At 45.9% G+C, this 25,101-nt stretch overlaps 1 protein-coding gene across 6 annotated transcripts in view; it reads left to right on the forward strand.

Annotated features, from left to right (window-relative positions):
• TIAM1 (TIAM Rac1 associated GEF 1) overlaps window positions 1-25,101 on the forward strand; it is a 392,899-nt gene that overhangs the window by 256,733 nt on the left and 111,065 nt on the right. For all 6 annotated transcript variants that reach the window (XM_045436876.1, XM_045436879.1, XM_045436875.1 and 3 more), the window contains 2 exons: window positions 14,760-15,207; window positions 20,357-20,529. In XM_045436876.1, the coding sequence (XP_045292832.1) occupies window positions 14,760-15,207; window positions 20,357-20,529 (621 nt within the window). The remainder of the gene's footprint in view (window positions 1-14,759; window positions 15,208-20,356; window positions 20,530-25,101) is intronic.

Here is a 25,101-nt window from a genome sequence, read left to right on the forward strand (position 1 = left end):
GGGTCTAGGGCACGAGAGGGTGGGTGGGAAGACATTTTTCAAAGGTTTTTAAGAAGTGTCTTGCTAACGGAAAGAGGACTCCTCACCTTAACCGGTAATGATACTCACACGAGCATAAGGACCTGTCACGCCCTCCTGCTTGGACCAGGTGGGACCAAAGTCCTCTTCTGGTCCTGCTGTGCCCCCGTAGCAGAGTTCTGGGAGGCCTGGCTTGGGTCGAGGGTAGGCTCGTGGTTTGCAGGATGGGGCTTCGGATCAGAAATCCAGATCAAGCCCATTTGCGTCGAAAGGCATGTCAGCCACCAGGCTGACCGGCTAACGGCAGTGCGGTCTGCCGGGGAACAGCAGGTGCCCTCTGACCCGACCAGTGGTCGGTGTACCTCTGGTACTGCTCCTGTGCAAGCAAAACAGGCATTTCAAGGTGAAGTTCTCTCGGAAAGGGGGTCTAAGTATGATGGGCAGATGGTGGAGAACCTAAGGAAGGAGGCAAAGAAAATTGGCGTTAGACTCTCTGTGTTCTTGCTGGATAGCAGATTTTTAAATAATGGATTCTTTTTTTTTTTTTTTTAACGTTTATTTATTTTTGAGACAGAGAGAGACAGAGCATGAATGGGGGAGGGTCAGAGAGAGGGAGACACAGAATCCGAAACAGGCTCCAGGCTCTGAGCTGGCAGCACAGAGCCCGACGCAGGGCTCGAACTCACGGACGGCGAGATCATGACCTGAGCCGAAGTCGGCCGCTTAACCGACTGAGCCATCCAGGTGCCCTGGAGAGCAGATTTTTTAAGTGTCCAAAATCTCAGGTTTCTAATTTTATCTCGGAATTTTATTTATTTTTTAAATTAAAATATTTTTTTTAAGTTTATTTTTTGAGAGGGACCGAGACAGCGTGAATGGGGGAGGGGCACAGAGAAAATTCCAAGCTGGCTCTGCGCTGTCAGTACAGAGCCTGATGGGGGGCTTGAACCCACAAAACCGTGAGACCATGACCTGAGCCGAAATGGAGAGTCGTGTGCTTAACCGACCGAGCCTTGCAGGTTCCCCTACTTTGGAATTTTAAATTCTCATGTATAGGTCATCAGGGGGTAGTTTTGTTTTGTTTTTTCTTTTACTGCTCTAGATTTCTGTATTTGAATAATTAAAAGTTAACTGTATGTTCCTCTGGGTTTATATGGACTAAAGGGAACGTGTTTGACCTCTCCCCTCCTTTTCTTTTTAAAATTATGTTTCATTGTGGGAAAAATATACCCATAACATTTATCATGTTGACCATTTAAAAAAAATTTTTTTTTTAATGTTATTTATTTTTGACACACAGAGAGAGAGAGAGACAGAGCATCAGCGGGGAAGGGGCAGAGAGAGAGGGAGACACAGAATAGGAAGCAGGCTCCGGGCTCTGCGTTGTCAGCACAGAGCCCGATGTGGGGCTCGAACCCACAGACCGCGAGATCGTGACCTGAGCCGAAGTTGGATGCTCAACCGACGGAGCCACTCAGGCGCCCCACCACGCTGACCATTTTTAAGTGTCCAGTGCGCTGGCATTAAGTCCCTCCACACTGCTGTGCGGCCATCACCACCATCCATCTCCAGAACCCTTTCCATATTGCAGAACTGAAGCCCAGTACCCAACCTCTCTCCTCCCCCCCCCAACCCCCGCCCAGCCCCAGGCAACCACCATTCTATTTTGCATCTCTGAATTTGACTACTATAGGGACCTCATATAAGTGGAATGATGTAGTATTTGCCTTTTTTGTGATTGGCGTCTTTCCTTTAGCATCATGCCCTCAAGGTTCATGCATTGTTGTAGCACATGTCAGAACTTCCTTCCTTCCTTGTTTTTTTTTTTTAGATTTTTAAAAATGTTTGTTTATTTTTGAGAGAGAGAGACACACACACACACACACAGAATCCAAAGCAGGCTCCAGGCTCTGAGCTGTCAGCACAGAGCCCAACGCAGGGCTTGAACTCACGAACTGTGCGATCATGACCTCAGCCGAAGTTGGATGCTCAACTGAGTGAGCCACGAAGAGCTGATACAAAGAGATGGTCTGCCGGCCTTCAGAGTTCAGAGAAGGGGAACATCACCTGTGACTGTCCCCTTTCCCTGGAACAGTGCCACGGTAGCACATATTCTGTGTGGGATTTGAGAGGCATGCCTGGCCGTATTCTGGCTCCGGGTCTCCACTGCGGGGGACGGCTGGACCCTCTGCTTCACCCCACACCCCGCGGGTGGGGCTTTGAGCCTTTGAGTCACGGCCGACTGCACCCAAAAGAGAGGGGCAGAGCGGTTCTCTCCTTCAGAGCGGGTGCCACTGAAAGGCTCACGTGTAATTGTTCTATGACGTTTCCATCTTTGGCTTGTCGCCTTCTAAAATCGTTAATATATGGAAGTGAGATCATCTGAATGTGGTCTCATAAAGTCACTGCTTAGGCAGCTTAATGTAACGCAGAGTGCAACAGACGAGGCATCCTGACGACTCCATTTACACCCTGGCTCACTCCTCACTGACCGGTGACCTTGGGCAAGTCTCTCCCATCTTGCGTGCACCACGGGCTCCTTCTCTGTCTAGGGTGAGTGCCACCAGCCTCAGACAGGACCACTGGGAGAACCAAATGGGATACTGCGTATGGAAACCTTTTGCGGAGTCTATAAAACAAACGGAAGTATTATTTTCGTATTGACTTTATATGTTGAGTGAGGATCTTTAATGACTTGAAACAAACCCCAGAATTATGCACAACACTATCCCTCCGCCCACGCTTCCTAGTCTAAGTTTGGCGTGTTCATCCAACGCGATTTCTTGAGAACCCACTATGTTCCAAACAGTGTATTTTAAGAGACGGTGGGTGTGGAAGCTTCCTTGAAAAGAATTCTTTTTTTGTTCTTTTTTGTGTTGTTGTTGTTGGTAAAAGTTTCTGACCCAGGGGATCTCTCCAGTGGGCTTGGATCATAGACATTAAAGTCGCCTCATCTGCCCTGGTGATGTAGTTGAATCTGGAATTGTCTGTCAGCAATATTACTCCCCAGAAAGAAGAGTTTCTGGCAGACATTTGGCCCCAGAGCATGGCCTCTGAGCCTGGGATAAAATATGTTTTATCTGAAATAATGCGAACAACTTAATTTGATTTGAAAATGATTGAAAAAGAGTTTTTGACCGTTTCCCCTGTTTTTGTATTTGTTCAGTAGTTGGATGTGTTACTAAAACATGAGGCACTGGAGTGCATGTTTAGGTTTGAAAAAGTGACACATGTCATATGTCTGCTGCACAGTGAGTGCTGAGGAGTTATTTGTTTAATTCAATATGTTTGAGAGTGTGCGTGTGTGTGTGTGTGTGCGCGTGCACCATGCCTAAAAATTTGTCCTGCGAATCAGTTTGGTATTCATTTGTTGGGAGGGTTTACCCACACCACTTAAAGCAGAGTTTACTTGTATTGATTTCTGCAGAAATACAGAGGAAACTGCCCCTTGATTTGATTGATGCATTACCGGTCTTTCGGACTGAACTTTTACCGTCTTGATAATTCCTGTGGTTAACAGAGTTGGGGCAGCCTGGTGTCACGCAAAGAGGTTCTGAAACCCAGCAGATCTGAGCTTGTCCGTTTGAGCCCTGTTATCTGTTGATAGTGTAATCTAGATGGGATCTTGGTGCCTCTTTAAATAGGGTAATGTGAGTTCCACAGGAGAGAACGCGAAACTCTCGGCACAGTATCTTGCACACTGTACAAGCTTAGTCAATAATGATCATTAGTTGCGATGGAAAAGTTTGACTTAATGTTTTAGAGCTCAGCCCTCCTCTGTCTCTGAGACTTTCAGTGGGTGAGGTGGAAGGAGAAAACCGCCAACTGATGGGGCGTCTTTTAGCCAGGTTCTGTGTTTCAGAGGGAAGCTTTGGCTTGGCTCCATTGTGCATAACTTGTGAGGAGAGCTTCATTCATCCTCTTAGGAGATGAGAATGGGAGGAGCTGTACCAAGAATGTCTCAGGGAGCCACAGCCTTGAGACAGCGAGGGGACCCTGCTCAGAGCCCCTTGTGGAGATGTGACGCTCTTGGTAGGTTCGTGTATTTGTGCAGTATTTGACTACCTCAGTGTTCCCAGAAATCCTTCACACTGTAGTATGGAGTGGGAACGGGGTAAGACAAGAGAGCTCTCCACTGGTAAGACCAGAGCTTCTGGTCTCTGGGCCACTGGCAGGGATTCATTTCAGCCTGATTTCCAGCTCATAGATCACCTCTGTGTCCAGCCCCCTTGCTTTTCATGGGAAGAAGTGTATGTAAAGAGATGAGGTGACAAGGTGTCCCAACTGGATGAAAATCCAGGTCTTCTGCCTCACTGACCCGGGGTCATTCTTCAGAATCCCACATCCCACGGCATGTGACCTCTCATTCGTGAACAGATTTCAACTCCTGTGTCCTCAGATTTTAAGATGAGAATCCTCAGTTCTGGTACAGAAGCAAAAAAGGGTGATTGGCTGAAAAGAACACAGGAATATCCACCCCCATAGCCCGAGACGGTGGTTCCTGAGAGGTGTTCACGACAGCTTTAGAAGAAAGCTTTGCTTTCTGGTTTGGAGAAGCAAGTCACAGAATCCGCGATTTCAGCAACATAGAGGGTACAGCATTGTCAGAAGACGATCTTGAGTTCCTAGGAAAATTGTGTTGGTGTTTAAATTTTGATTTTGCTTTCCACTTAAAAATGGCTCAGGAATAAGTATGTTCCCTGACCTCAGCATCCAAGAGACGCTTAACCTCTGGTCACAGACTCCTTTGAGAATTGTATAAAAAATTTGGATCTTTTTCTTAGAGAAACACATGGACCCCCCTTCTGCCTTCAATTCCTGGGGCTCCATGGTTTCCCCAAAGTCCACCTAGAAGCTTCTGGTTAATAACCTCAGGTTAATTCTTCACGAAACAACGTATTTTCGTATAAAATTAAACAACAGCGACAACAACAAACCCTCCCTTCCTTCCCTTCTCTGACTGCTGTTTGGTGCTGTTTTTTTGCTTTCCCCTTGATCTTCCTCTTTTCTGGCATCTCCGTTAAGCAATGAGGTAGTTTTGAAAGCAAGCCCATCCGTGTTCGGCAAGATCTCCTTTTGGCAAGTGGGTGGGGCGAGTAGGTGGTTGAGGGGTGGCTCTGTCAGGCGTTTCAGACCCCTTTGAACTCTTAAAAAGTATGGCAGACTCCAGAAGACTTCTGTTTCTGCTTCTGGGTTATATGCATACGTAGTTATCACATTAGAAATTGAAAAAGAAAAGTAAAGAAAATGCTCGTTGAGTTGTTTTAAAATAGCCCTAATACACCCATTACGTGTTCACGCAAATAACTTTTTATTTAAATTTTTTGTTTTTCTAAAATTTAAAGAAATTAGTGGGAAGAGAGGTGTTATTTTACATTTTGCAAACCTCTGCAGTTTCTGGCAGATAAGACCTGACAGTTGCCTATCTGCTTCTGCATTCACTCTCTTGTGATATGCTAGTTTGGTCAGGCGGTAGGGGGAAAATGTGGCCTCGCCCAGGTATTTGGAAAAGAGAGAGCCCCCGTCTACCCTGAAATGATCTAAGGATCCCTGGCCCACACTTTGAGAGCTGCTTGTTTATACTAATGTAGGCTGGGGAAGTTCAAGCCTTCGAAATTCACATTTTTAGTTTAGTGCTTCAAGAGGAGGAACTGTGTCCCTTGATGAAAATCCTGGTTTCCTAGCATCACTGGGGAGGAGGAGGGGTTGGGATTGGGAGCTTAGCGCCCTCCCAGCCAGCCTGCTATGGAGAGCTAAGAGGGTCTCCATGTAGCCCAAGGTAGAACTTAGGAAAGAGCCAATATAGGCTTTCCATCATCATTTGGGCCCCGTTTGCTTTGGACCACTGTTGGCAGATTATCTAAGATGGGCCGTAGGACAGCCCATCATGTCTTTCTTAATTTGCTCTATTTAAAAAAAAAAAAAAAATTAAGTTAAAAATATTAAATCAACTCTGGTTGTTCCCATAGACAACATAATCAAATGGGATTGCTTGTAGATTGCAAAGTTAAGCATGAGAAGTAGGATTGATTTGTCACCTCAGCCATAGCCGAACCTGGAAATGACTAAACCATTTAAATCAACCAAAATGTAATCCGCGAGAAACTGTTTTCCCTGTTCGGAGATTCTGGCAGAACATGAACAGCAGTTCATTCATTCCAAGGTGGGTTTATTTGTTTGAAGTGCCCTTGGGGATGTGTCAACAAGAAAAGGTCCCTGAGCTCTTCTGGCTAGTTCAGGGTGAAATGGGGGTGTATACGCAGAACACAATTAGCATAATAAGCATTTAACATGCTGTGGGACGGAGAGCAGGGCCAGGAAGATGCAGTAATGGGGGACACGGGAGGCAATTTGAGACAGGGTGGTCAGGCCTGGCTCCCTCTGGAGAGCAGACTTGGGTAGAGACTCGAAGGAAAAGTGGCCACTGATTTGGAAGGTGGGAATGTGCCCTTTGTGTTTGGGGCATAGTGAAGAGGCCAGTGTGTCTGGAGCACAGCGGGGGCGGGGAATGGGGTTGAGATGCTGCAGAGAAGATGGCCTGGCAACTGGAGGAGGGAAAGAAACATCTTCAAGCTGCGGAAGGGAGGGGTGGGATCCGAGCCTTGAAGGGTAAGCACTCCTGAAAGCGAGAAAGGTTGGGAACGTGCGCTGCAATGACTCCTTCAGTTTCAGGTACATCCAGCGCTCCAGTGCGAGGGCTGGACATTCGCTGGGGGCTTTGAAAGGCAGGCTGAGGGGCCTTCCGTGCGCTCCTGGGAGGTTACCTAGCAGCTGGCGTGCAGGGTGCAGTGAGGAAGGATGAGGGAAGAGACAGCTTGTTGCCGAACCAGAGGTGTGGCTCTAAGAAAGGTCGCCAGGAGCCTGCGGGACCATGTGATAGATACATCGTGGGGAGGGGAAGGATGAGGGGAAGGATGACTACAGGGTTCGAGGCACCTACATAGAAACCCAGATGAAAAGAGAGAAGATGATTCACTGACGTAGACAGAAAGGCGGTCCCCGCGCTGCAGTCACCTGAAGCAACATGCCAAGCCTTTGCCAACTTACTTCTGCCTCGCTTTTTAGCAACGGTAAAAAACGTCGCTTCCCGTCCTTGTGATTGAGAGAAATTTTGAGTCACTCCCATTGGGAATCATTAGAGAAAAAGGGAAGAGGTTTTGGAAACATAACAAGGTCTGGAAATTTTGCCTTGGGAAAGGGAGAAGGGGGACATAGAGTCGGGTTTCAGAAATGCCTCAAAAGGAGTTGGGACATGTGCATGGGGACTGATAGCGGGAAGCCTAGGGGTAGAATTTACAAACTTCAGAATTAGAAATGCAAAAAGGCAGTGGACATTGGGGGTGGGGGGGGGGAGCCTTACAGCAATGCAAAAGTAGCACTGAAATATTTCTAGCAAATTATTAGTGACAGCGACCTGGACTTATCAATCTACAGTGTAGAAAACATCACCATTTTCTTAGGTCATTATGCTGTTGTGCGAATGTGAAAATACTTGAAAGGCGTTTCATTGGTTCGCACCAACCTTGGTCGGCCTGTTTTTCCCAGGAGCCCTTGTTTTCCACAGTTTCTTCATCAGCCACCTCTTTTCCATGTTCGTGCAGGGAGCTAGGGAGTGAGGTCAGCCAGTGCCTTCTGTCCTTGGGCTGAGATGAAAGTAAGGCTGAGGATGGAAATGAACGGTAATTAGAGTTAACACTTCAGAGAGGGTACTATGTGCTGGGCACAGTTCTAGAAACTTTTGTTGGATTAACTCCACATTATCTTATAAAGTGTCTTAAAGAATAGATGACTGTTGTTATCCCCATTTTATGGATGGGGAAACTGAGGCACAAATTGGCCCAAAGTAACTTCCCTAGGATCAGTATTGACCATACTGAGATTACCAAGGAAGAGCATACTAAGAATATACTGAGTATACCAAGGAGGGAATGCTGGGAGCCAAAGACAGTATTCATTCATGTGTGTGCATGTGTGTGTGTGTGGGGGGGGGGGGTACTTACTTACATTTTGGGGATAAAAATAAGATGAGAAATCAGGGGAGGAGGATTTTATTTTGTTTTTATTTTTATTTTATTTTAAATGCTTTTTAAATTTATTTTGAGAGAGACAGAGAGGCAGAGAGAGATGGGGAGAGAGAGAGAATCCCAAGCAGGCTCCTTGCTGTCAGCACAGAGCCCAATGCGGGGCTTGATCTCATGAACCTTGAGATCATGACCCAAGCCCAAATCAACAGTCAGACGCTTAACTGACTGAGCTGCCCAGGTGTTCCGAGGGAGGAGTATTTTAGAATTTATTTAACACGGCAAAAATCGTTCTAATTCAAAGCTTCTGCAGGTTGAAACTTCCTCAACCCACAAACTCAGTGAGCTCTTCTCGACTGAGCTTCTCTATACAGGTATATGAAAGTAAAGCTGGATTCATCAGGGACATTAAAGTAACCAACAAAACAGTTGCTGGTTGTTTCTTTTTTTAATGTTCATCGTTTGAGAGAGAGAGAGAAAGAGCGAGCAGGGGAGGGGCAGGGCGGGGGTGGACCGAGGATCTGAAGCGGGCTCTGTGCTGACAGTAGAGAGTCCGACTCAGGGCTCGAACTCACAAACCACGAGATGATGACCTGAGCCGAAGTCAGATGCTTGACCGACTGAGCCACCCAGGCGCCCTGCCAACAAAATAGTTTCTAATTGTATTCAACTTACAACTACAGTAAATGATTGATCGATTGATCTTACTGGTCCTTGAATTGTCCCACGGCCCTTGAACTTTGTGGCTAATTAATTACCTTTTCAAAATTGTGCTCACCTTTCATTAACAGAGAATCCCTGTCCTTAAGAGTATTTCGCAAGTCACCCCCGAGACAACTTGAGCCTTGCCACAGTGTATCATTAGCCCACACTCTTCTGCGTGGAAGGGCTGCGTGGCCCTTTGCTTTACCGAGGCGGTGAAAACGGGCTTGAAATTTGCCACTTGCTTCCCCCATGTTCATACTGGAGCTCATTTAGGCATTTGTGGCCCAGCTATGATGACTATGAAAACTCTTGTTGCCTCGCAGCTGTAGCGGGCCTTGGGCTACAGCTGGCCACTTGTGCATTCAAGAGGAAAGTGTGTATGTTAATGCTGGGAAGCTGCCAGTGCAGTGGAAACTGGTGAGTGCTCTAAAAATCTGGCTTGGGAGGATTTGTCCAGAGAGAGCAGGATTTAACAGCCTCTCTACCCCATGAATGTTGTGTATAATCGGAAGCCTCTTCAGTGGAGTGTTTCTAACGTGGAGACTTTATTTTGAGCAATTTCCTAGAAGTCTCTAACCAGACCATGCACCATGTTGGGAGTTACTTCTTGGTGTAGCTAGGGTCTTACCACTTCCCTTGATGTCCTTTGGCTTTTTAAAAAAAATTGTTTTAATGTTTATTTTATTTATTTATTTATTTATTTATTTTTAATTTTTTTTTTTCAACGTTTATTTATTTTTGGGACAGAGACAGAGCATGAATGGGGGAGGGGCAGAGAGAGAGGGAGACACAGAATCGGAAACAGGCTCCAGGCTCTGAGCCATCAGCCCAGAGCCCGACGCGGGGCTTGAACTCACGGACCGCGAGATCGTGACCTGGCTGAAGTTGGACGCTTAACCGACTGCGCCACCCAGGCGCCCTGTTTATTTTATTTTTGAGACAGAGACAGAACATGAGCGAGGGGAAGGGCAGAGAGAGAGAGACAGAGCAGGCTCCAGGCTCTGAGCTGTCAGCACACAGCCTGACTCGGGGCTCGAACTCGTCAACTGGGAGGTCATGACCTGAGCCGAAGTCCGACGCTCAACCAACTGAGCCACCCAGGCGCCCCAGATGTGCTTTGACTTTTGAATTAAAATTCAGGATCTGGGGCGCCTGGGTGGCGCAGTCGGTTAAGCATCCGACTTCAGCCAGGTCACGATCTCGCGGTCCGTGAGTTCGAGCCCCGCGTCAGGCTCTGGGCTGATGGCTTAGAGCCTGGAGCCTGTTTCCGATTCTGTGTCTCCCTCTCTCTCTGCCCCTCCCCCGTTCATGCTCTGTCTCTCTCTGTCCCAAAAAAATAAATAAACGTTGGAAAAAAAAAATTAAAAAAAAAATAAATAAAATTCAGGATCTGATTAAATACTAGGACCTATCAGATGCTAAGATGTCTCCAGTGATATGTAGGAACCTACCTTGCATTTGCTACAAGCACTGCTGAGGCTCCCATGAGACTCTTCCCAGGGGTTGGTTTTCTAGATTCCTTGCTGCCGGGAACAGTGGGAGGTTCTCAGGGGCTTCTGAAGAGAGAGAGAATCTGAGACTGAGGTGGGTAGGAGGAGGAGCCCTTGGAAAGATGACCACCGAGGAATGTTTCCATGACCCCGGTGCTGCCTTTCTTCTGAGCTGTTGGAAAACGCTTTACAGTGAAATGCATCCTGGCATCTGAGAGTGATGGGCATCTGGGATGCAACCACAGAGGGATGCCTGCTGTTTTGCAAAGTGTGAACCCAATGAGCACAGGGGGATGTATGGAAATGTTGAATGACTCTATCGTACATCTGAAACCTACATACAACACTGTATGTTTACTAACTGGAATTAAGTTGAAAGCTTAATAAAAACAAAAACCAAAGTGTGAAACCAGAGCCTCTCTGTCAGAGTATCTGGCTTTGGTTTGTCCTAGACCTATAAATTTGTATTTCTCGTGTGGCACTTAGGCATCTGGGTAGTAGAGTTCTACAGATAATTCTTCCCCACACTGAAGTTGGAGATTGCTGGTGTCATGGGAGCCCTCCATTGACCATTCAGGTGTTGAGTAGTGCCTCTGGTTTCCCATGATGCTATAATCCAGGCCTCTGAGTATTTGGGACATCCCAAGCTTCATGACCAAATAGGGGCTGGGGCTGGGCAGCCGGCATGTTTCCCAACAGGCTGGGTCACATATCAGTGGGGGACATGTACCACTTAGCCTGCTTAGCCACTTGTGGAGACGAGGTGGAGTCGGCTTGGATCATTGGTCCAGAGCGTTCCCCGGTGGTTACATGGGTTGTGCGTTCTATAGGTATGCATGCTCGGCTGGGGCCAGCAGGCCTCCTACCTGGGGTAATCACCTCTGCTTAGTTTAGTGGTCGGCCGGGAGGTGAACACACAGAGCCTGGGCCACTGCACGCTTAGAGCATCAGTTGTTATGAGCAGATGTTCAGGTCTCACAGAGAGGTGAGTGTCTACCGAGGTCTTAACTCCTAGTTTCAATAGAGGCCTCAGGGCATTCTGTAAAGGGGGAAATGGTTTGTGGGAGAGTAGACGGTCAAGACACATGCTCTTGAGGGTTTGGCCTGTCTGGTCTCTTCTTGTTTCCCTCCTCTTTTATCCCTTCTCTCCCCTTCCCCCAACTTTGGGCTTTGAGTTCTTTGCCTGGCAAGTCAAGGCATGTAGATAGTCACTCAGATTTTGCTGGGAAAACCTGGAAAAAGCAGTGTTGGCAAAAAAAAAAAAAGGGGGGGGGGGACAAGGCATGGAATTGACTATTGAGACAGAATCTGTGAGGTGCTGTTGCAGCTGAACTCTGGGCATTGCGAGACGCCTTGAGTCCATTCTCCCCCATGTTCCGAGGCCTTTCTCTTATGGACTAGGGAGGTTACCCATGTAGCTGATCTCTCCCTGTCTTACAGAGAAGCTTCTCGCCTCTTTGCATTTTAGATGCGACTTTGTCGCGGATTGCTTTGCTTCTTCCAGAGAAAGATCGAGGCACGTGAAGATGAATCCAGATGTTTAGGAAATTCACAAACTCCTCATCTCCCACTACTCATGGTTATCTTGAGTAATCAGTAATGGTGAATTTACCTACTGGCTTATTGACATAGTCAGTATCCCTGCTGGGAGAAATGTGAGTTCTTAACTGTGTTTCTCTGTTTGTATAGAGGATGTTTATCCACTGGATCTGGCTCCTTCCTGACCATTGCTGGCAGTTAATAGGCGGGACGGCAGATAGCAAAGTGATGGGAACAGCAGATGCAGGGCAGTGTGCCCCTGAGTGGCACCCACAGTTTCTTTATCCCCCTTAAGGCTCTGTAAATCCCATGGGTCTCAATTCCACTGGAAATGTAGTTGGTCCTTAGAAGATATCTTAACTACTTCCTGCTACTGTCTTCCCTCCTCGTTTTATTCTTTTCTTTCTTTTTTTTTTTTTTTTTTTTTTTTTTAAATGTTTATTTTTGAGAGCAAGCGGGAGGAGCAGAGAGAGAGAAGGATACAGGGGATCCGGAGCAGGCTCTGTGCTGTGAGCACAGAGCCCAATGTGGGGCTTGAACTCACAAACCGTGAGATTGTGACCTGAGTTGAAGTCAGATACTTAACCGACTGAGCCACTCAAATGCCCCTTTTCTTCCTTTCTTTTCTTTTCTTTTCTTTTCTTTTCTTTTCTTTTCTTTTCTTTTCTTTTCTTTTCTTTTCTTTTCTTTCTTTCTTTCTTTCTTTCTTTCTTTCTTTCTTTCTTTCTTTCAGAACAGTTGTAGATAGTAGAGAGGGTTCCCAGTTAATCTTAAACACCTGGCTGAGATAGCATTTGCAGCTATATCCACTATAAAGTTACGTATTTTCCTCCTTTTGCATACAGTTCTCTTTGTTGTTGTTTTTGAAGGTGCAATATAATGATTTAATATATGTATACATTGTGAAATGATGACCACAATCAAGTTAATTAACACATTCATCACCTCACACAGTTACCTTTTTTCTTTTGTGGCGAAAACACTTAAGATCTGCTCCCCTAGTAAATTTCAAGTATACGTACAGTATTCACTATATATATATATATATATATATATATATATATATACATACACACACACACACACACACACACACCATGCTGCACATTAGATTCGTAGAACTTACTAATTTTATAACTGAGTTTGTACCCTTTGACCAACATCTCCCCATTTCCCCCCACCCCCGGGCAGCCACTGTTCCACTCTCTGCTCTATGAATTCAACATTCATATATATATATATATATATATATATATATATATATATATAATTGTTTTAAATTTTTTTTAACATTTATTTATTTTTGAGACAGAGAGAGACAGAACATGAACGGAGGAGGGGCAGAGAGAGAGGGAGACACAGAATCGGAAGCAGGCTCCAGGCTCTGAGCCATCAGCCCAGAGCCTGACGCAGGGCTTGAACTCACGGACCGTGAGATCTTGACCTGAGTTGAAGTCGGACGCTTAACCAACTGAGCCACCCAGGCGCCCCTGAATTCAACAGTTTTAGATTCCACACGAGTGAATCATAGAGCATTTGTCGTTCTGGGTCTCCTGTTTGTCACATCTGGCTACGCCCATCTTTCAGTTGTTCACTTAGTATCTATTCACGATGAAGGTGAAGTGAACTTTGAGGCCCTAACTTAGAACTGCCTGTGATGCTTAGAGATCCGGGCTCAGCACCTGTCTGGGCTTCACGCAGGACAGCGCTCGTCTGTGGCTTGGTTCATTCGGCCCCACTGCCTCTTAGCAAATATTTGAGCCCAAAGCATTCATTTTTTTGCCAACCCAGAACTGTCAGTTTTTACATTTTTGAACCATAATTAGATGCTTATGAGACTTAAGGCTCAAAAAATGGTTAAATCCCCAAAGCATGTATTACTTTACCATCTATACCACTATGTCAGACCCCTGTTCGTGTTCTCTTCCTTTGAGAAAAATCAGTCTGACTTCTTATCCGTGAGACTGTTAAGCTGTCCTGTCCAATAGTGCTGTCATTATCCTTCCTTGATGACTACCATTATTTAATTATTGCTTATGGATATGCCGGTCGCACTTTAGTGCAGTTAAGACTCTGATTTAAGAACAGACCTGTCTGTGTCCCGGAAGTGTTCAACCTGAGAGCAGGGACTGTGCTTTGGAAGTTCCAAATGTTTTTAGACTGGGAATTGATACCCCCCCACACTGGCAGTTGCCGCAAGCTGTCACTTGGCCTGGGGGCAGTGAGGAGCTTGCTTTGGGCTCTTAGCATCCCGGCTTTGAAAGGGCAAGGTAATTGGAGAGCCTGTACTGGAGCTGTGGGCCCCACAGACTTATTTAGCTCCATGCAGGGTGAGAGGCTGCTTGTTTTCAAGAAGTGAAGCTGGTTCCAGCATGAGGACTCTTGCCTGCTCGTGGGACATGGGTCCTTGCTGGGTGAGTGGGTGAGGTGTATGCCAGGTATCTTTTTAGTCCCCACATTACAAAACAGACTCCTAACTCCAGGCTCTTTATTAAAAAAAAAAAAAAAAAAAAAAAAAAAAAAAGAGGGGAAAAAAAGTATTAGCTGTAAAGACCTTGTTCTCCATTGTAACCCCTACCTCTGCAAGCACTAATCAGCCTGCAGAATTTCCTGGAGTTTTGGGCAGACTGATGAGGGGCGCCCAGCCGCGGGGGTGGGAGAAGCTCAGTAGCCGATTCGCCAATTAGTTAATTACCTAAGTCAGATACATGGTGAGTTCTCTGGAACGTTCCTTGTTTTTAAATACATAAATTTCTTAAACATTTCAGCCTGTTCAGATTCACACCAGGGTGGCGTGGTGGTCTTCCTGAGCCGCTCTGCGGGCAGGTTAGGTTCGCGTGGGTCGGGGGCTTGAGGAGTCATTGGCCCAGGACCGGGTGGGAGCAGCAGCGCCCCGTGGGTCTCGCGCAGCCCTGCGGCCACGCGGTCTGTGGCTTGCTTCTCTGCGTGATGTACGTCTTCTTTTTCTCCCTTTTCGGCTCCCAAGGATGTTAATGCCGGCGAGGGCAGTGAGTTTGCGGACAGCGGGATCGAAGGGGCCACCACCGACACGGACCTCCTGTCCAGGCGATCCAATGCCACCAACTCCAGCTACTCGCCCCCCACCGGCCGCGCCTTTGTGGGCAGCGACAGCGGCAGCAGCTCCACGGGGGATGCGGCCCGCCAGGGGGTGTACGAGAATTTCCGGCGGGAGCTGGAGATGAGCACCACCAATAGCGAGAGCCTGGAGGAGGCGGGCTCGGCGCACAGCGACGAGCAGAGCAGCGGCACCCTGAGCTCCCCGGGCCAGTCGGACATCCTGCTCACGGCCGCGCAGGGCACGGTGCGCAAGGCCGGGGCGCTGGCCGTCAAGAACTTCCTGGTGCACAAGAAGAACAAGAAGGTGGAGTCGGCCACCCGGAGGAAGTGGAAGCACTACTGGGTGTCCCTGAAAGGTAGGAGCGGGAGCCCCGCTCCCCCAGCGCGTGATGCATCCGGCGCTCCTTGGTGCACCTGCGCACATGATGTTTCTTAATTATGTGGAGTTTGTGTTTTATACCAATTTTTTTAAAGCTTAAAAAAAATGTTTATTTCTTGAGAGAGGGAGAGAGAGAGAGAGAGAGAGAGAGAGAGAGAGAGAGAATCCCAAGCAGGCTCTGTACTGTCAGCATAGAACCCCACACAGGGCTTGATCGCACCTACCGTGAGATCATGACCTGAGCCAGAGTCAAGAGTCAGACGCTTAACGGACTGAGCCACCCAGACACCCCTATTTTGTATCAGTTTTTTTTTTATTGTGATAAGAATACTTAGCGTGAGATCTTAAGTTTTTAGGCGTATGTTACATTATCATTGACTGTAGAGCCGATCTCTGGGATGCAATCATCTCACTTAACTGAAAACTTTATGTTCCTTGCTTGTTTAGTAACTCCCCACCCCGGCCTCCCCACCAGCTGTTTTCTTCACTTTTTCACCCTTAAGCTAGAGGAGCATCACTAACCCAGTTTCCTCCTATATGCAGCTGCTTGGGATGACAGTTTCGAGGGACATGTTCCAAAAAAAATTTCTCTTAATTATTCAACGCATTGGAGTGCCCCCTGAAGTGACTGTCGTAGAGGCAAAGTCATTAGTTTGAAGCCCAAGAAATTACTATGTTTTTAGGCTTAAAAAAAAAAATGATGGAATATCACTGATTTCATAAGGTTTGACCTAATGCATAATAGAATGTCCGAGCCACCATATGTTTGTGAAAAGTCACTGTTGTACAGTCACACATTGAATATACACTTTTGAAGCAGGTGTATATGCTCTTGTGCACGTCTGCACGTGTCTCAGTAGTATAAAAGTCATAATGCATTTGTGAGCTCTGTGCCTTTTTTAAAAAAAATTTTTAGGTTTACTTACTTATTGAGAGAGAGAGAGAGAGGATGGGTGGGGTGGCAGAGGGGGTGGGGGGAGGAGAGGGAGACAGAATCCCAAGCAGCCTCCACGCTGTCCGCGCAGAGTCCGATGCGGGGCTGGAACTCACAAACCGTGAGATCATGACCTGAGCCGAGAGCAAGAGTCGGAGGCTTAACCGGCTGAGTTACCCGGGCACCTCTGAGCTCTGTGTCTTAAAAAGAATACTTGAAGGCCACTTAGACTTTTTGTCACAAGCTCCATTTGAAACAGGGGTAGGGTTTGGCAGGACAGGTTAGATAGGTTAACGGGCGTGAAGGGCAAGTGCAGGAGGGAGCCTGGGCTTTCCAGATGTGGCTCACACTCCGAACCATTCCATACTCAATCGCATCAACTGTGGCTGGTGTCGGGGACACCCAGTCCTAGAGGCACAGGATGCCCTGCAGTCTGTGGTGGTGCGCAGGCCAGTCCTGGAAGGACGAGCAAGGTGTAGGCTGGCCCCATTACTATCGGTGCCATCTGTTGCTTCACCGCCTGGTGAGACGAGAGGGGAGCTTGTTAACTAGACTGTACGCTTTGCTGCATGTCACAGAGACCCACAGTGACAACGTGTTAAGCAAGACGGAACTGATTTCCCTCCCATCTACCAGGGGTAGACCGTCTGAAGTCGTTGTGGTGACTCCTTCTTCTGAGTCATCTGGGTCCCAGGCTCCTTCTGTCCTGTTGCTCAGCTATTCGCAGAGCGTGATCTTAGTCCCTGTGGTCAAGACAGCTCACCACCGGGGCCGCATTCCTGCAGAAAAATGGAGGCGCACCCCCCCCCCCCCCTGCCCTGTGTTAGGGCTGCTGTCTCAAAGTACCACAGACCGACTGGTTTAACGAAAGAAATTTATGTTCTCACAGTTCTGGAGGCCGGAGGAAATCAAGGTGTGAGTGGGATTGGTGCTTGCTGCCACCTCCCTCCTTGGCTTCTAGAAGGCTGTCTTCTTCCAGTGTCTTCTCATGGCTTTCCCCTTCTGCCTGTCTGTGGCCCAATTCCCCCTTCTTATAAGAACGGCAGTTAGATTGGATTAGGACTCACTCGTATGACCTCTTTTGATTGTAATGACCTCTTTTTACAATCCTACCTCCAGATATGGCCACTTTCTGACGTACTGGATTAGGACTTTAACATAGGAATTTAGGGTGATAGAATTCAGCCCATTACAGGCCCCGGATGTACGTGTGAAACAAGCTTTCCACATCATTCTGACACTAAGTTCGAGAACACCAGTGTCCGTGTCAGAGAATAACAATAATTAGGTGATTTTTAACTTGGGACGCAGAAGAGGGAACTGTTTTGTTTCTGCCGTTCCCTTAGAGAATAAATGATCCCGGAAGCCAGCGTGCAGGCATTTTGGAGCCCAGCTCAGGAGCCCATTAGAGGAGGGAGCCTTCACTTTCTTGGTGACCCAGATCTGAGTGACACAGTCTGTCAGGATCCAGGCCCAGAACCCAGAGCCACCGAGTCCTTCGTTTCTTAATCCTGACGGGTTCCCATTATATATTGACATGCTCACGGCTCGTTCTTGCCACTCAAAGGCACAACGTGCTGCTGGGTTTTTTTTTCTTTCTTAGCAACCCTTGGATATCATGAAATCAAAAGCAGAGCACCTGGGAGCCGTGGGGGTAGATTTCTCCAAAGATTCTTTCACTTTAGACAGAATAATTAATTTTTTTAAAAAAAGATCTCATTTAGCACGAACCTCTGGGGTGTCTCTGTCGACAACTGCCGAGCATACAGATGACGCTCAAGTGAAGTTGAGGGCCGGTGGACTATCAGGGAGCGTGTGGGTCCTGGATGTGTTGCTTCGTGTGCATCTTCTCACTGGAGCAAGGAGATAATTAGAGGAAAAGCCGATTTTAACCACCTGCTGTCGTGGGTGATTGTAAACCAACTTTGGAAGATTCTAAAAACAGCCATTTGAGGAGACTGTATGAAGTGTTCAATGTTTGCACATGCCAGGGTTCGCGGATGTCCCCTCTCCATTATCCACAGGCCTCCTTCTCTGTCCTCACCCTCCGGTACAGCTGTGTTTCTCCTTCTCTGCTCACAATCTGCTAATCATGACTGTAGTGTTCGTCCTAAAGATCAGAGCGGGGTTTCGTAACGGGGGCACTCTTGACATTGTCTGGAAAATTCTTTGTTGTGGGGGTGCTATCCCGGGCGCCATAGGATGTTTAGCAGGATCCCTGTCCTCTACCTGCTGGATGCCAGTGGCACCTCCTCCCCCACCCCCTACACCCAGTGACAGAGCCAAAAATGTCTCCAGACATCGCCACATGTCCCCTCAAGGGCAAGATTGCCACACTTCAAGAACCTCTGATATGGAGAAAAATGGCGTCCCCTTTCCATTTTCTTTCTTATATTTATCTCTGAGTCTGTGCTAGCTTAAGAAGTAGAAATAGGTTCAGAAGATTCTGCCATGTGTTACATGGGTTTCTGAAAAGACCTGAGATCTTCACAATAACAGGGATTATGGGAAAAACAAGGTTGGGGCAGACTACTCAATAGGTAAGTAATTCAATTACGTGCTTGCAACTTTTTAACCCAATGCTGGATAGATGGAGAGAGAGAGAGATAGATGGATGAACGGATAACTAAATACGCTGCTAAAAATATTCACATAGTTCGCATCTTACTTTTTAGCAGTAAATACTATAGGAAACATTGGACTTCACCTTTAAGAAAAAAGAGAATATATGGGATACCTGAGTGGCTCAGTTGGTTAAGCGTCCAACTCTTGATACTGGCTCTGGTCATGGTCTCACAGTTTGTGAGACTGAGCCCCAAATCGGGCTCTGTGCTAAAAGCTCAGAGCCTGCTTGGGATTCTTTCTTCCTCTCTCTCTGCCTCTCTCCTGTGCATGCTCGCTCCCTCTCTGTCTCTTCTCTCCAAATAAATAAATAAAACAATTAAGATAAAAAAGTGAATATAACGCGAGTGGGTAGAAAGAGGAATCAAAACACCTGGATTATCGAGACAAGAACAGGAAAGAAGAAACCGTAAAGCCTAGGACCACCATACGGTAGGACTTGTGAGGAAAGCTTTTGGGAAACTCTGCCAAGGGAGAATTCGTGCAGTGCGTGGACATGGCATCTGCCACTGTGCTGTATTCGGCTGTGTTTGGGGACTTTGCATTTCAGCAGCTGTTACCATGTGAATGTGAAATATTATGGGCTAAGAAAAATTGCCTCTGAACTAATGTGACTTTTCCATCGATACCCATCATTCTGCGTTACTAATCACATATGCGCAAATTTACGTTATGGAAGAAACCCCTCTTACGGCTGAATAGATTGTACTTTCAGGGGCTTTGTCAGTCACATAAAGTGGGGCCCACGCTTTCCCTGAAAGTGGTTTTGATTAGTTGACAGTAAATGTTCAGGTAGTAATTACTATGAAAGTGAGCCTCACGTTAAGGAGACCATGGAGGCCATTCACTGAAGCCACCTTGGCATAAATCTATGGGAGGTTTTTATTGTTTCTGTCTCATTAGTTTCACAGGGCCATTAAGTGCGGACCAGGTCTTGAGCTCCCCCCGCCCGCCCCAGGCCTTCATATGTACGCCATGCCATTTTTTCTTTCAGTAGGAACAGGACATGGTTTATTTCTAGAAGAACATTCTGTAGGACATATTTGAATTAAAAAAAAACCTATCATTTCTTTCCTTATCCTTAAAGCACCCAGAGCTAGTTTTGTGAGTTGTTTCCTCCAAGAGCCTAGCCAAGAAACCCCCAGAGTTGTGTTGCCTGGTTGTATATCATGTGAGCCACTGGGAAGGGACTCCAGTGGGCCAGTACTGATTGGTGGTCCTCACACAGCCGTGGTTTTAGTTCTGACCAGTTGCGCCGGGTTCCTAGCCACCATTGGCCAAAGTTGCTGTAGGACCCCCATATGCCTATGAGCACACCTGTGATGAAACACTCTTAAGAGATTCAGGGTCTTTAAGAACTTGAGGGCGGTGATTGAAAAATCTTTGCCTTTCTCTCAGTCCATCCAAGACTTCAGTACAAGCAAAACCCCATTCTTTTCTCCCTCGGTTTCCACGCACTTTAATTTCCAGCCTCTTCCTTGTGACGGGACACAGACAATAGATTCCTCTACCGACTTTTTTGTTGCACAAGCGCTGAATACTCACGCAGACCCCTGTTTTGTTTTCTCAGGGTGCACACTCTTCTTCTATGAGAGCGATGGTAGGTCTGGAATAGACCACAACAGCATCCCTAAGCACGCCGTGTGGGTGGAGAACAGCATCGTGCAGGCTGTGCCTGAACACCCCAAGAAGGACTTCGTCTTCTGCCTCAGCAATTCCCTGGGTGATGCTTTCCTCTTTCAGGTTTGTTGGGCGCTTCCCCCTATGGGCATTTCAAACCTCCAAACCAGACATCTTCCTCTCCGGCCTGTGGTACCCCACCCTGTTTTCCTTTTCTAGTGGGTTTTTATCTTCTGCTCATTATAGAAACAAAAAAATGATCCATGACAAAATAAACATCTGTATTGAACTCAGAAATGAGAGAAGTCACCCAGAAGGTTCCATGGGAAGCCTACGGAAGGATGTGAGTTGAATTTGAGAGGCTTGCGCTCTTTGCCGTGGGTTGAAGGATTCGTCAATGTAGTCTCAATACCATTTGTGAAGAGCTTCAGAAAAAGATGATGAATTCCTTAATTTAGAAATGATTTGAGCTGTCAAAATTTTTCATCATAATGTTCTCTTCTAACATTACTCATAAAATAAAACAGTGACATCCCAGAAATGACTAGCTGTACCCGAATAATTTCCTCATCTTATCAGAAATTTGTACCCAGTGTTCTTGAAGTTGGAGTGTTAATTGTGTTTAAAAAAAAAAAAAAAAAAAAAAACCTGCTAATCACTGCAGGGTTAACATTTGCTTTTATGGGGAATTGTTTGAGTTTGGTCGGTTGTGATGCATTCTGCCAGAACTTCTTGCTGTGGTAGTTAGGAAGGCTGCCCTCGTTTATTTCCATAATGCAGAAATTCAACTTGTAATGCAACTTGTAGTCTGTGCTTCCTACGTGCTTCTCATGGTGCTATTGAGAACAAGATTTTGACACAGTTCGTGCTCTCAAAAGTGTTCATATATGACATGGGAGATAGAGACAGGGATAGATCTTTGTAGTATAGGAAGGCCTGGTCATGAATATTAAAGGATGAATTGGGGCAATGGACAGTGAGAATATGCCATGCAGAAAAGAGAGCTGGATTAAAGGCATGGGAAAGAATAATAGGTTATTTCACCAAGTTTCTGGGTTTGGCCCCTAAGTTATTTGCATTTGGTCAGTTAAAGTGAGAAATATAAAGTGGTCATTTGTGTGTGGACAGCCAAAAGCATCTGTTTTTTTTTTTTTTTTTTTTTTTTTTTTCCTTTAAATCAATGAGGTAAAGCACACATAAAGGGTACCTGGGTGGCCAAGTTGGTTAAGTGTCCGACTTTGGCTCAGGTCAGGATCTCATGGTTCGTGAGTTCAAGCCCCACATCTGACTCTGTGCTGACAGCTCAGAGCCTGGAGCTGCTTCGGCTTCTGTGTCTCCCTCTTTCTCTGCCCCTAGCCCACTTATACTCTGTTTCTCTGTCTCTCAAAAATAAGTAAACATTTAAAAAAATTGCAAAAAAAGGACCTCTGCTTATTCCTCCTCCATCATTAAAATAATTATGATCTGGGGTGCCTGGGTGGCCCAGTTGCTTAAGTGTCTGACTTTGGCTCAGGTCAGGATCTCATGGTTTGTGAGTTTGAGCCCTGCATCAGCCTCACTGCTGTCAGTGCAGAGCCCACTTTGGATCCTCTGTCTCCCTCTCTGCCCCTCCCCTGCTCTCTCTCACTCTTTCTCTCACTTTCTCTCAAAAACAAATAAACATTGAAAAAAAAATAAGAGTGTACAAAACATAAATGTATTGGTCAGTGAAATGTCACAGAATGAATACATAACCACCACCTAGGTCAAGAAACAGAAATTTCTAGCACCCTATAAGCCATTCCTCACCCACAGACACACATGCCAGCTACTAGTTGGATAGAGTAAATCTGGATCTTATCATCCAAGCCAGGACACTTTTGTTTATCTGGGAATGTCTGCATTTCTCCTTCATTTTTGAAGGATAGTTTTGCTGGATATAGAATTCTTGGCTGACGGTCTTATTTCAGTGTTTTGAAAGTATTCTTGTACTGCCATCTGGCCTCCATGGATTCTGATGAGAAATCAGCTTTTAATCTTAGGAGGATCCCCTGTATAGATGAGTTGCTTCTTGGGGCACCTGGTTGGCTCAATTGGTAGAATATGCAGCTTTGAAACTCAGGGTCATGAGTTCAAGTGCCACTTTGGGCATGGAGCCCACTCAAAATAAAATAAAAGTCTATTAGATGAGTTGCTTCTCTGTTGGTACTTTGGGAATTTTGTCTTTGTATTTAAACAGCTTATGATATGTCTCTAAGTATTGATTTCTTTCAGTTTATTCTCCCTGGAATTCTTTGAGCTTCTTTGATGTTTAGATGCATGTGTCTAAACCACAATTGGGAAATTTTCAACCATAATTTCTTTAAATAGGTTTCTTTCCATTTCTCTCCTCTTTTAGGACTCCCATTATGTTTATGTTAGCAAGCTTGATAGTGCAAGTCTCTGAGACTCTGTTCATCTTCCTTCATTCTTTTTTTGTTCTGTTTCTTAGACTGGATAATTTCAGTTGACCTACTTCAAGTTCACTGATTCTTTTTTGCCAGTTCAAATCTGCTGTTGAGTTCCTCTGGTAAAATTTTCACTTCAATTTTTCTACATTTCAACTCTAGAATTTGTATTTGATTCTCTGAAAAAATTTTTTTTTAAATTTTCTATGGATATTCTCTGTTTGGTGAGATTATCATTCTTATGCTTTACTTCCTTAGACATGATTTTCTTTAGTCCTTTGGATATATTCAAAATAGTTGATTTAATGTCTTTGTTTAGCATTCTACTATCTGAACTTCCTTAGGGATAGTTTCTATTAACTGTTTCTTTCCTTGTATGTGTTCCATGTTTGGTTGTTTCTTTGCATGTTTCACAGCTACTTGGTTGAAAACTCCACGTTAAATAATATAATGTGGTGACTCTTGAAACTAGGTCCCCCCTCTCCCCCCAGTGTTTGTTGTAGTTGATTGTTGTGACTCTTGCTTGTTTGTTAAGTGCCTTTCCTGAAATCTATAAAACATTTATTCTTTGTGATGTGTGGCGACTGAAGTCTCTGCTCAGTTAGTTTAGTAGTCAGCAAATGATTGCAAAGATTTCCTTAAATGCCTGGAAGCGATTAGACATCCATTCTTTCCCAAGGACTTCTATGTCTTCAACATTCAGACAGCTGATTAATAACTTGCCTTAGCCTTCACCTCTGCTTGCACAGAGTCTCAAGGGCAGCCAGAGGGGTGAGGGTAGGGCCTTCTTAGGGTTTTGTGAATGTATGCACAGTCTTATACATGTACATGACTTTCTAGATTCCCTGGACTATGGATAGCTTATGAATATCTTATTCCCCAGCTTTTAAAAAACTTCCCGGGGTGCCTGAGTGGCTCAGTCAGATAAGTGTCTGACTTCTGCTCAGGTCATGATATCAGCGTTTGGGGGTTCGAGCCCCATGTCCAGCTCTGTGCTGACAGCTCAGAGGCTGGAGCCTGCTTCAGATTCTGTGTCTCCCTTTCTCTCTGCCCCTCTCCTGCTCTTTCTCTCTCCCTCTCTCCCCCCCCCCCCCCACTCTCTCTCTGTCTTTCTGTCTCAAAAATAAATAAACATAAAAAAAAAAAGTTTCTTGGTTAGCTTCCTTTCTTGCCCCAACTGTCATCACTGTCTCAGGCAGCTGTGATATTAAACAGTTGTTCCTGATTAGTTTTCAGAAACTCCCCTTGGAGTAATGACTATCTGCACAAGTGAGTTCTGAGGGCAAATAGCAACAAGCCCTGAATGGGGGTTTCCTGCGAACTGTCATATGTCAAATGATGACAATTCTTTGAGGACATTGTTTTGTGGGAGCTCACTGCCCCCTCCAGTGATTGCTAGGCCGCTGTTTTTCACATGCTTGTGGAGATGGGGAGATGAAGACGGGAATAAGGCAAGCGAAAATGTCCTCAAACCTTTCTGTTCTGAGACTCAGCTATCGCTTTTTTCCAATAGAAGCACCTGATTGTTGTAAGACCTAATGAATTGCTGGAGCTCTGAAAAAGCCAATTTTGAAGATTTTTGCTGATGTTACTGGTTTCAGAGGAGCAGTTTTTTGAGGTCCTTTACTCTACCATTTCTACTGATGAACTCATCAGGACACTTCAGAGACTAGCCAGTTTTGAGAGATATGGCAGCTCAATAACCAATTATGCCAGGATAACAGGTATAAATTGCAACAGATCCAGGCTACCTGGGTTGTGTAGCATCCTGTCCCTGGGTACATTTGGGTTGATCCCAATTTGGAGGGACCATGAGCAGTATTGCTAGAGTAATCTTGTGTCTGTGTTCAGGATATGTTTGTCCACATTTCTGCTGGCATATACCTAGGATTGGTATCGGTTTGTCATGGGGTCAATGTACGCATTGTTTTTTTTTTTTTTTTTTTTTTAATATTTAATTATTTTTGAGAGAGACAGAGATAGAATGCAAGTGGGTTAGGGGCAGAGAGAGAGGGAGACACAGAATCCAAAGCAGGCTCTAGGCTCCGAGCTCTCAGCACAGAGCCCGACGCAGGGCTTGAACCCACGAGCCGTGAGATCATGACCTGAACTGAAGCTGGACACTCAACCGACTGAGCCACCCAGGTGCCCCCACATTTGTATTTACTAAATACTGCCAGTTTCCAAAATGATAATTTATGCGCCGATCAGCAGCCTAAGGGAATTCAAGGAGTTCCATATCCTTGTCTACACTTGGTATTGTCAGATC

Source organism: Leopardus geoffroyi, chromosome C2 (assembly GCF_018350155.1).
Source record: "Leopardus geoffroyi isolate Oge1 chromosome C2, O.geoffroyi_Oge1_pat1.0, whole genome shotgun sequence".
Classification (NCBI taxonomy): Eukaryota; Metazoa; Chordata; class Mammalia; order Carnivora; family Felidae; genus Leopardus; species Leopardus geoffroyi.